General features: G+C 39.4%; 1 protein-coding gene across 3 annotated transcripts in view; it reads left to right on the top strand.

Moving 5' to 3' along the window:
• The first annotated feature begins 204 nt into the window (after window positions 1–204).
• LOC117397484 (zinc finger and BTB domain-containing protein 16-A) overlaps window positions 205–13,059 on the top strand; it is an 89,307-nt gene continuing 76,452 nt past the window's right edge. The window contains exons 1-2 of one of the 3 annotated variants that reach the window (XM_059010405.1): window positions 205–265; window positions 6,202–7,485. In XM_059010405.1, the coding sequence (XP_058866388.1) occupies window positions 6,284–7,485 (1,202 nt within the window). In that variant the 5' untranslated portion in view covers window positions 205–265; window positions 6,202–6,283. Of the gene's footprint in view, window positions 266–1,465; window positions 1,646–2,510; window positions 2,715–6,201; window positions 7,486–13,059 lie in introns of those variants that run through there. The other 2 variants (XM_059010403.1, XM_059010404.1) reach the window with 2 other exon arrangements.

Genomic DNA, 13,059 nt, shown 5'->3' on the forward strand with positions numbered 1-13,059 from the left:
GATTTAGAAGTAGACGCATTATGAGCATCTGTGTAAATTACACTGAGTTAAACCAACTGGTAGTGTGTACTTTTTTTTGGTTTAAATTAGCAATTATCGTGTATGGAATACAGACTGAACTATTTGCTTGTGTTGATTGTCTTGTAACAGGTGTTTGCTAATGTGTTATAGTCCAATCTGCCCAAAACAATTTATCGGCGTTACATTAAATACAACTTGAATGGACAACACTACGTTTTAAGTATTCGCTCATGCAAAAGGCGAGGTAGGGCGTAGCGTAATACACGCAAGTCTATTTTGTGTTGCAGTAGAGACTGGATTTTAGACGTCCTTTTGCACAGTTAATATGGCTTATGGGATTCATTAGATTATATTTGGCAGTCTTTGTAACGGCACAGAAAAAGACGCGCCTCCGCGTTTTATTTGTCTTTTTTAAAGCATGTTTTGTGTAGGCGTCACATTGTTTCAAAGCAGTTCCGTTTGAAACAGCAATCTGGTCGCTTTTAAAATAAGATGTTTGCCAAAGTGTCATTAGTAACACTGTATTTAATTGATGCGTCTAAGTATAAAACAGGCAAGTTTATCAACTAGATGCGTTTTTATACTACCCTGCCGCAGGTTACGATCAATATATCGATCTATCTTTGGTTTTGCCTTTCATTTATTTAGTAGTTTGATTCATGAACAATTGCTTATTATAATTTATTAAAATGTTGTTGTTTTTTTTACCCTACGCATAGGCTACAGTTGTAGTTAGTATGGTCTCCTTGTAAATACAGATGTTACACCGATCTGTTGAAGTTATACACATTTAAAGATCCAGCAGTACCACGCATACAATGATGTTTACAATGGCTTACCAATCCACGACTCGTTCCACCTCCTTTGCTTTAACTGCACCTACACTCTGTGCGGATCTCCGGTTCTTTCTCTCTCTCTGTTATTGTGGGAGGTATATGTTGTGCAAGAAGACTGTTCAATAACCGACGGTTATAACCGAAGGAATACATTATTTAACAAGAGTTTTTAAATTAAACGGAACTCCTTAGTGGGCCTGTACTGTGCTGGGTGTAAACTATTACACGCAAGTGATTCAGGACTGCGCGCTAATGATTAACCGCAGAGTTTGTAATCCCTTTCAAGACGTTTCAACTGGTATTGATAAAGCTCTTTAACAGTTGGAAACAACTTTTTTTTAAGCTACTATTATAATTTAAAAGACTATTGTTTTATAGTTGCAGTAAATACTATTTTGTTTATGTAGGCCCTATATATTACAGTACTGTGTGCATTCCCTTTATGCGCCTTTAGTAATGCTTTTGCATGGTATGTTGAAAAAAAAGCGTAGCAAAATACTGTAACGTCTGTCTGCAGCACTTCTCCCTGTCTACTCTAAAATGCGGTCTCTGGACTGTTTTGCCAGCATTGAAGATGGCAGCCCCCTAGGTGGCTCACTTTCGCAGTGTTTGCACGGGGTTGAAAGAAAGAGAAATAGACGGAGTCCGTGCGGTGACGTCACCGCTGTGTTGATTTGCTAACCTAAAAGCTGAGAGGAGTTAGTGATTGAGAGAGCGGGTACTGTGAACGGCTCTACTATGCTGCTGCCTTAATAACAACACATTCGGAAATAAAACGTGCAGCCTAGGTGAGTACACATGCCTTCCGGAGTGCAGTTTAAAAACAGAGCATCGCAAAATACACAGATTTAGCACTCGTTGCATGCTGTACATGTGTTAAATACACAACTGCCGTAATATGTGCAGCAGGTTTTTACTGGAAACTGGAGTCCCGGCAGGCAGTGGTATATGCTCCGCTCAATCGAAATGCAATGTTGCGCTTCTGTAGCGGCACCGTTTCTTAGAATGCATACTCTGTGTTCTTATTGCTCTGTTTATGTATATATACTGTACTATACTGCGTATGAATGCAAGGCGGTGTTTGACGTAACTGTTCTAGTATTCTGGGGATCACAACAAGTGAAACGTGAGGTCTGACTGCACAGTTCACTGCACAATCCAGTTTGTACAATGAGCACAACGTATGGTATTTTGCAATGATACATGTTTTTTTTTAAAATGTTGGGTTTTTATCAGGTACGGTAGCAAGCACGAGTGTGATTAGTATTTTCTGGTTTTGTTTTAATGTGGTGATTCTGGTTTGTTGCTAAACGGATGCTCGCAGTGGCTGCATACCCTTGATGCGCAGTACAGACTCTGCCTGAGAAGCCGTGTGCTGTGATATTGTCACGAATGCTAGTTCGGCGTTGCGTGCTGCGAATGATACGGGCAGAGGCATCAAACCTAACGACATTACACATCACAGAGGCAAGAAAGTGTTAGATTGTTAGCTGAAGGCTGGTAAATCAGAGGTTAGGAATGCACCTATTCTCCCAGGTAGCTATAGGCACGTCTGTTTAATTGCACAGGGGGTTTGAGACGGTGTTAACTGGATGCACACTTGTCCCGCCGGTGTCTAATGTAGTTGTTTTTCGAGATACTCCAGCTCAGAAACGCAAAGATTTTAAATACAGAATACAACAAAATATATATTATTGCATTTACAATGAAAGAATCACGTGTGTCAATTAGTGTGTTTTGTAACACCACTAATTGAAATCGCTGATCAATTTGGACGGAGCATTTTTTTTTTTTTTGGTCCGATTGTACCAGTAATTTTAAGTGTGCACGGATCGGGAAGCATCGGGATTCAATAAGGTAATGCGGGGTTTGTTTTACATTTAGGAGAGAACGTGCAATTGGTAATAGCAAGACTATAAAAATAAATAAAAGGAACCGTTCATTCTTATTTGTTTCGTCTTCAGCACATCCCGGAATGCGAATACTGTTTAATGTTATACAGTTTGCATTGGAGGGAAACAGTGTAGTGGCTCATTAAGCAGAGATAGCATTCATTTGTTCTCCTCGGTTTTTCAAAGTAGCATGTTTGGTTACTTGGAAGTGCGATCTATTCCTGCGTGCAGTGAGTAACGCAATATAGAAATAATGCAATTACAATTGAGTTCATTTATATTAACTGTTCGTGGACCGTGCTCTGTCGAGCAAAATGCGTTATTCTGTCTGGGGTGGATTATAATCAAATGCTGCGTTTTTCTGTGTTTATTCAATTTTAAAACCACTATTTCCGACAGTTATCTGTATTGCCTACAGTGAGAAATACGTTTTCCTGAACAAGTTTTACGCGTTTTCTGATTAATTTATTAATGAACTGATTTAATAGTTCATCGGGTGCAACATATTATATTAAAATAAAATCTGTTTTCCGACATCAGTGTGAAGAAACTGTATCCGCATATATGAATCACTGAACAAGACTATCATCTTTCCGTCTTATTATGACATCAGCATGCTATATGAAACACTTAAGACTAGCATATTTCCTTATTTTGACTCGGACTGAAAGCAGATGTTATTGTAAGGTTGTTTAAATACGGATTTAAAGTAAATTGACAAATACATAAATACATAAATGGATTGGAAATATTGATTTTGGCGCTGTAACAGTAATAACACGTGCTGCATAGCGTTTTGATTGAGGGGGTGGTATGTAGCCGGAGTCCATTAAACTCGTTTTATACATATCTATGGAGAGCAGTTTGACCACTGTGCAATGTTTGTACCTGTTTGTGTTGATATAGCAACATTTTTTTAAAATGTAAACTTTTTATTCTCGTTGCTGTTTTTTTTTTTTTTTGTGAATGAATCCTTATAATGATTGCGAACAATATCTTTCTTTTTTAGTCCTGCGCGTATGTATTTATTTCTTGAAGAAGTTAATTTGCACACGTATGTAGTAGATACATATTATACGAGACTAGGATGATAATTTGCATGCATGATGTATTTTTTCATGAACGCTAGAACGGACGAAACCTTTTGTTTTTTAAACTCCGTTTTTGAAGGGTTAAATTATGTTTTGGCTTACTCGTGCAATTGATTCGGCATACTGTTATATCTGTATGCAAGATTATATTATGTTTACTGTACAACTTAGAAATGTGGGTGATTTATGATATACGTATTGTTCTTTTAAGAGGAGACAGATTGCCATCACGCAGTACGGTCCTATTTCATGAAAGCAAACGCATGTATGGTTTGGTTCTCATCAATAAACCCAGTCTTTAAAACGCACTGGATGTGTCGCTTATTGGGGAAAAAAAGCATGACATGCCATCCAGTGATACTGCAACGTGTCTGTGTGCCAGCTGCCTCTATTCGTATTGAACAAAACATATTGTGAAATACTGCATTAAAAATAATGAAGAAATATATTGCATGGAGCAAATGTGATACTTTATGAATTTGTGAAATTGTCACGTATTTTCTAATTTTAGTGTATTAAAGTGCGCTGTTTTATTTTGCATACTTTTTAAAATTAAGTTAATTGGAGTTTTTTTTAAAGAGTAAATTGCGTTTAAAGTTTTTTATTTTAATGTATTGCTTTGAAAAAAAGATTTTTTAAATAAAATGGAATTTCCTCAACTTTGACAGCAAACTACTAATAGTATTTGGCATTTCTGATAAATAGGAATAACTTGTCCAACCTCTAAAATAGCTGGGATACAATTTACTATATTTGCTGAGCCTGTAAATGAATGTTGTACAGTATTAAGACTTTCAGCTACAGCAAAGTGTTGCATTACCTAGAATTTTAAGATTGAGGGGGTAGTATGTGCTACAATGTAACTGAGGTATTTTATTTAACATCATGTAATCAAAGAAACTACAACATGATATAGCAAAAGTCTACAGGAAGCCGTAATAGTAGTACAGTATTTCATGTTAGATTTTGAAATGGCACATATTTAAATCTGTGTCTGTTTTTCGTTAAGTATAAAACTACAGAGTGGAAGTAATCCAATATGTTCAGGTAACATTATTCACCAGGTTTCATTCGACCTTGTCAAGCAAAATTAGTTTAATTCTATAGTGTGATGCAAAACCTTTGGCCATAGCTGTACATTGCTATACATGTGGTGTTCTATTCTGCTGAAATGCTGTTCATGAAAGCATTCCCTGAAGTAACACATCTGTATTCATATGGGTTAGAATAAGAGGGAAGAATCGCTCATAGGCTGGTATTGCGTGGAGTAAAACTGGTCAGCCCTACAGTACAATCGTGTAATCTAGCAGCAGCAAAACCTCCATTCGAATCCCCTTTCTGAGCTGTGACTGCTGCTGCTGCATCCGTTCTGTTCGTTATGTATTCCTGTCTGTGATGCGAATACTGAGTAAGATGCCATCTCACTTCCAAATGGGTGTTGGGCTTTGTCAACCGATTTCGCCACTGAAAGCCATTCCACGTATTGTGAACTAGCTACTAAATCTGCATTGACGTGACTCCAGTATTTGTAAAGTCAGTTGTTTTATTAAATCCAGCTTCTTTTGGTCAGGGTCCACACTGTTGCACTCCAGATTTGTGTTGTTTTAGCAGTGCTGTGTGTGTGTGTGTGTGTGTGCGTTTCTTGTGTGAAAATGTGTCATACATGTGAAGTTTATCTATTTCTACAGACTGGCCACACTGCAGACAACATTGTATCAGCGTGCACACATCTACTGCACAGTTCATGCTTTCTTTTATTTTTACATTTGTAATACCAGTAGTTATCTGTGACACAAATATAATGCATTGCAGCTTATATTAAGGCTGCAGTTGATACAGTATGCTTCATTGATGCTATGCTATGCTATGCATGCATGCATCAGTGCACACTGTTTTTCACTCCTGACACCAGTGTTAAAGTGATGGTCTATCACTGTATTGCCAGAACCCTCATGATTGCTATCAGTATTTTCATCTACAGTAATGTATCCACTCTGTAATAGGCTGGAAGTGCTTTACGACATACATAATTCAATTCTCCATTACATAATGCAATAACTTTTCACATGGACTCAAATCGAGACATCAAATCAATACGTTTCAGACTTGTTTCAACAGGCATTCATTATCTATCTATGCAGGTAGCACCTTAACTACCTTAAACACCCCAGACAAAATAAACTCAAATAAAGCTGCTTATTTTACAGTGGTAATCAGTAGGGGGCAATTAGTAGCTGGGCCTGTGGATACAAGTTGACGTGTTCAGTATGTTTTAATTGCAATGATTATGTTGTCTTATGACGGTGCTGTCACACATGTGTTTAATACTTTTTTTTGCTTCCTTCCTTTCTTTCTGTACAGGTTTATCTTGTTTACAAAGATAACTTGGTACACAGCAGAGGAAACGACAGCCTAATGAGTTGGTCCAACAGACATCAACGCTATGGATTTGACTAAAATGGGAATGATCCAACTGCAGAACCCCAACCACCCCACAGCGCTTCTGCTGAAGGCCAACCAGATGCGCCTGGCAGGGACGCTGTGTGATGTGGTCATCATGGTGGACAACCAGGAATTCCACGGCCACCGAACAGTGTTGGCTTGCACTAGTAAGATGTTCGAGATCCTGTTTCACCGAAGCAGCCATCATTACACTTTGGACTTTCTCTCACCAAAGACGTTCCAGCAGATTTTGGAGTATGCCTACACTGCGACACTCCAAGCTAAAGTGGAAGACTTGGATGACCTGCTGTACGCAGCAGAGATCTTAGAGATAGAATACTTAGAAGAACAATGCCTGAAGATCCTGGAAACCATCCAGGCTTCGGACGAGAATGATACTGAAGTCAACATGAACGAAGGTGGCGCTGAGGATGACGAAGACCGCAAGGCCAAGTACATCAAGAACATGTCAAAGAAGCATTCCATGGAGGAAGGTGGTTATGCCAATGCAGCCCAACAGGGTCTGGCCACAGGTACAATGGTAGATCAAAGTCCTTCTGTTTCAACATCATTTGGACTTTCCACCATGAGCCCCACAAAGGCTGCAGTGGATAGCCTGATGAGCATCGGGCAGTCTCTTCTGCAAAGCTCTTTTCAACAAGCTCAAGTGAAGACAGAGATAATGCAAGTGGATGAAGTGTCGGGCCAGGAGAGCCCAGCGACGTCCGAATCCACTTCTTCCAGCGGGGACAAGAGTGGCGATTCGGATAAAAACAAGGACGGCCCTGGAACACCTACCCGCAGCAGCGTGATCACAAGTGCCCGTGAACTGCATTACGTTCGTGACGAGAGCGTGAGCGATCAGCAGGGCGAGATGGGCCAAGTGGGGCTGGAAAGCCTGGCTTCTCTGCACGAGAAGCACCTCGCTTCTTTGTACTCTCTGCCGCCCAACCATAAAACTGAAACGCTGCTGTCGGTGCCAGCTTCCATGGCGTCTGCCCTCCACATGCAGCCAGCACTCGCCATGTCTGTGGACTTCACTGCTTACGGGGGGCTTTTGCCCCAGAGCTTCATTCAGAGGGAGTTCTTTAACAAGCTGGGGGAGCTTGCGGCAGGGATGAAGCCAGATCACAGGAGCCAGCATGAGCGCTGCAATGTATGCGGGGCGGAGCTGCCAGATAATGACGCCGTGGAACAACACAGGTAATACATGTGTTTGTAACGCACATGCTTTTGTCTGGTTATGTTGAACAGTGCACATTTTAATAAGAATTCACTTGGGTATTTATTACAGAGATAAATAATCAGGAAAACATGAATGAGAACTTCAGTGTAGGTTACTACTTTAAACCCCAACCAACCGGTTAACACGGTCATTATAAATTCCAGGTTTATGATTTATTTTCCTTTAACCATATTTCACATATGTCTGCTTTTAACAGGTCTATATAAAGCTTGCATGTGAAGGAAACCCGATTGAGTGATCTGGTAGCTGCAAAGTAGTAGTTGGTTTTAAGTCATGGTTGAAGTAGCTTCTTATTGTTGCTTTTCCTTTTGAGTGGTGTTTTTACTACACACACAGTCATTTTAAGAAACCCTAGAGCCCTTTTTTAAGGCAGACTGGTGGAACACGAGCATAAATTATTGCCTTGTTATATTGCAGTAAATATGACCCCAAATTTGGAGACCTGTTGGTCCGTATAATTAATTTCTGAGCAGGGCTTTGACGTTTATAAAGTAAATGCATTATTTCATTAGAATGCATCACATCTTATTTGAATACAATTTTATATTTTGTTTATAATGGAAAGCTGACATGATTCTCAATTTTCTTGAGATGAATCAAATTTGTGGGCGGGCAGGGTAGAGGGTTGTGTTGCTTATCATTGTCTAAAATGTGTGTTTGTGTCCACTGTGGTTTACCGTCATTTTGTGCCTACTGTATTAAACATTTTCCATGGAGTTAGTTTTTTTTTTTTTTTTTTTTTTTGGTGTGTGATTTAAAAATATATAAACCCAGACAGCATTAAAAAAGAGCAGCATATGTTGTTTAAAATGCTGTCTTTTGAATGATCATATTCCTTGATTTGAAGTTGCCAGCACCATTCTCTCTGATTGTAATAAGCCCCAGAGCTGATAATTTCCAGATCTTGAACCCTTCCTTCTCGGCGGCCCTGTTTCTTGCTGGTGGACCTTATTAGTGGCACCTGGTGAAGAAACGGTAATGGAATCCAGTCCCCCCCTGCTGCGCAGCGCGGTCAGTGGCAAGCATTGCTCTCAGGGTCCCAGCATCCTAGCGCAAGGAAGCCCTTATTAGCTTTATGAGTGGAAGAGGCTGCCCTGCTCCGGAAATTAGTGCTGCAGAGAGAACCGGAGTCCTGACCCTGAGCGTGTAACCTTTGGGAGCTGGGGGAGACCTCTGCTAGTGCGCTTGGCTTTGCAGGCCCTGTTCTGGCTCTTGTCAGAGGTACAGGGTGAATAATACATCGCGGTGGATTACCAAAGCCTTGAACTTTCTAATTCGTTCTTTGGGGAGTTAGTTAGTTAACTATTTCCTCTCCTTCCTAGCAGGTAGTAGTGACTGTTTCAGCTTTTTATTAATGTAATCAATCAGAGCTTTAGCAACTTAAGCTGCTCAGCAGGTAAGATAGAATTACAGCAGGAACATTCAATTAACAGCTATACCTCTGTTTGGCTCTCAGTATGGGTAGTAAATAGCAGTGAGTAAACAGGTGTGACGTTTAATTTTTTATATTATTATTATTATTATTATTATTATTATTATTATTAGTAGTAGTAGTATTTTTAAGTGAACCTTCACCATGTTCCAGTTCCCACTAAAGCCAAGCAACTAAGTCAACCCCCCCCCCACCAAAAAAACCCCAGAAACCTTTTTACCATTCAGCTAAAGAGCTGTCAGTCATTGTGATTGACAACTTTATTCCCTGTTACGAACAAATAAAAGGCTAAACAATAGGAGCCCTATTGAAAGAAAACAAGAGGTCACGATACGGAGTTATAAAACGTTTGCATTTCAAAATCATCCCAAAGAGATCTAAATGAGCCCCCTTTCCCTCAAGCCTTGAGAAGTGCAAAGTATGATATAGTAACTGTGGTCTGCCAGTCAAGGTATTGACAGGTTTCCCACTTTGATTGAAATGCTAAAATGATAAGCCTTTTAATCGAACCTCTTAGAAAGGGGATCGGCTGTGTAAGAATAATATGTTATACCTGCACCCAAAAGTGGGCTTAAATGAGTTTGTGAAGGCTTTGTGTGTGGGTGGTTGGAACAGACCCCAGTCATGCAGTGGTCTGTTCCATTTTAAGCTTGCCATTTTTCTCCTCTCTGCATTTAAAAAAACAAACAAACAAAAAAAGGATTTATTTTTGTAGAAAAAGGAAAAGTGGAGTCGACTCGTAAATGCGAGTTTTGCCTGGTTAATTTCACAAATTGATGAAACCTCCAGTGGCAGAACAGTCTCCTGATCACGGGTTCACAGCCCTTGGCATTTTGACGTTTAGTGCTTCATTTGTCGTAATCTGCAGGAATGCACAGCGGTTAAAGTTCATATCAGGATTCGTTTTATTTCTTCTCAGACTGTCACTGCAGTGTGTGGGAAGGAGCTGATTTAATAAATGTCTCCTAATATAAAAGGTTAAAACACTCCGCCTGTCTCCGTTCGGACTTGATTTTGCGTAAATGTCCTTTAAAGTACTTCAAAGACAAGGCACAGAAGACGACTGTAACATGTTCCTTTGGAAATTTCGCCAGCTCTTGTGCGGCAGAGCTGCAATTGCACCTTGTTAGAGACAAATAGCTGTTGGTAATAACAAGATCTAAGAATGGCATGATATTGTAATTGCATTCACTACAGAAAAGCAGGCTGTTAAAGATTATTTTTGTAAAAACATGTTCCAAGACGCGACCCTTACAATATATGACAGCAATTAGTGGTTGGGTCTAATTCCCAGTCTTTTCTAAACGATCTGTGTTTAAAAGATGGTTAGTCTATCCTCCTCAGACTGGCTTTATTGACGGTTCAGAGGCAATAATGAACTCATTTAAATTACAACGCATCCATGTAGGAAAGGGCCTGGGTCACAGGTTAGATGGGGTTATTTATTCTATTGGGGAGTTACATCTCGTACCTCACAGAGGTAGATCACAGCTGTCTCTGATAGGCACAAAACACTGATTGATTAAAATGCATGGATATGAACAACATCTGTTAGTTTGACCTGGGATTCCTTTTGGCTGGGCATTTTTCAACAGGATGAAAGCCTCCTGGAAGAAGAAACTGTATAGATTGTTCAAGACCTCAAGGAACTGATAACAAATGTCTATAGATCTGACTGCTGTTCACTAAAGAAAATATACAGCTCTCTCTAGTACTATACTGTCTACCTGTATGTAAATTGTATTAGCAGTAATTTATTGTGTGATGTAAATAGCTGCCTCAAATCAAATTGATTCTTTCCAGAATTTGTTTTCTCAGAACTGCCAACAGAGACTTACATCCTTACAATCTCAGTCTGGAGGCAGAGAAATGCCACAATTAGGCCTATATAATTAGGTTAGTAAGTCAGAGGCTCGCTTAAAAAATGATTAGCAACTTTTGGCCTGATTTTGCTAAGCTCCAATTAGTATTTGTCTGTTAATAAAAAAAAATAAAAAAAAGTTAAAGAAATTTCAAAGACGTTTGCAGGATCCCTCACAACTTTTTGGGGAAAGTTTAAAAATGTACTTCTGCCGTGCATGGAAGTATTTAAACTGTACACGTTATAGTGCATTGTAATTACTTGCTTGTTCAAGATGCACAGCTTCCTGAAGACTACTGTGACTGTGGTTAGCAGCATGAAAGATATCAGGTTGTTTAATGGACTTTTATAGACTATGGTTTTGACAGGCTGAGCACATGGGGAGATATTTCAAAAGACTAATTACTAAATATTCCCCGGCAGTCAAACACAGGGCTTTGCCATCTCCTGTTACAAATGTGATAAAATATTTCTGTTTGGAGTTAATTTTGGTGGCAGGCAGATCAGGTTAACTGTCTGTAATTGCTTCCAGATATGGCACAGGGTTTTGTTTGTGTGTTAGAATGAATGCTCTGGTAAGTGCTTGCTTCCTGTGTAAATTTAGCCTATTCCATTCATTCACTGCTGCCCTGGATTGTGTCAGAAGGCTGAGAGCTGTTCAGTTGGTTCAGGCTTGGCTCCGTGGAACTCCAGTGATTTTATTTTACAACCCCCCCCAGAGTGATATATTGATAACTCCGAGAGATTTATTGGCGTGGGGGTGTTCATAACTGAAAGGCGCTTGTTTGTTTTCGCTTTCCTTGAGGAGTTAAATCAAAGCTCTATCTTGCCAGAACAGAAACTCTTTAACTTGAAGCGTTTTCAGGGTCGACAAGCTAGGGTATATTTCTTGAAGGAAGTTTGTACTGCAGGAGAGCAGCTTCAGGGAGATTAGATTAAACTGGTAACCCTGGATGGTAAAATAGAGTCGGCTGGGAAAAGTCTAAACAACATTGCTAAAGTCTATTGTATATGGCTTGAGAAACTGATGGCCCATTGTTTCAGTATAATGTATTTTATATTGCTGAACACTTAATGATTAACCTCTTCAGGGAAATGTGCTTACAATGGGAAGCATCTTTGGAATGATCGAAATGGAAATAAGACCACCATTGCATTTTGATCCCGCGCCCCCCACCCATTTAATAAAACCGGGAAAAATAGAATAAATCATATTAGAAATACAGTAGATGCCAGTTATTAGCAACCCTGGTAATGACAACTTTCAGCATTATGGAATTCTGATATTAGCAACTGCACGCCTCTTATTGACAACTTTATTACTAGCTGCCAGTGCTACAGAGCGCACTTGCATGATTTATGCACATACTTCATGCAGCTTTTATAACACACTGACTTCGCAACTGCATATTTCTGGCAGACTGAGGCAGAATCGTGGCTTTGAAACTGGCTACGAAGCTGCACGCAAAATTGAGATGGATTTACAGCGGGAGGTGGTACATTGTAAAAAGCAGTTGGACAATTTCGTATTTTAAAATTGTGTTATTTGGAATTGATTGGAAGTACAACACATATGTTTTATGTTTGCTTTACTCATTGTAAGGACAATTGCAATACATCGTTGTAAACCTACTCCTTTTTTTTTTTGTTGTACACACGCGTGAAGTAAACAGTTCTATGTTTGGGTATTTCGTGTTTCTCGTGTTCATTTTTTAACTCTGTAACATTTAAGACACACTTATTTCCGTGCCATATTTGTACAACTACTGTATATATCGTCCCATATAAATACACTTGGAAACATGCTTGGTGTTTTTCTCTTATTTTCAACTTTCGGGTTACGACAACTTTTTGCTGGGAACAGAGAGGTTGTTAATAAGCGGCATCTACTGTAATATGTTGTTGCAAATTAAAATAGGATTGATTAAAACAGAACTGCTGAGTGGTATTTTTAATAGTGAACAGATAGCGCATTTATTTTTAAAGATGTTAGAAATCTTTTTTTTTTTTTTTCACCACCCTTTGGTTTGTAAGAAGTTAACACAGTTGCTGGAAGAGTGAAGTAACGGCTCAGAATTCATACCTGTGTTTGAACAGGAGGTAGCGCGTTATCTCTCCATATCAGTTTAACCGATAACCCTGTGGTCTTTTCTTCAATATACCAAGAGCAGATTTGCTGATTTAAGTGGCATATTTTCCAGTCGGGTAAAAAGATAAAACTCCCTGAGATGAGAGGTG

Source organism: Acipenser ruthenus, chromosome 40 (genome assembly GCF_902713425.1).
Source record: "Acipenser ruthenus chromosome 40, fAciRut3.2 maternal haplotype, whole genome shotgun sequence".
NCBI lineage: Eukaryota > Metazoa > Chordata > Actinopteri > Acipenseriformes > Acipenseridae > Acipenser > Acipenser ruthenus.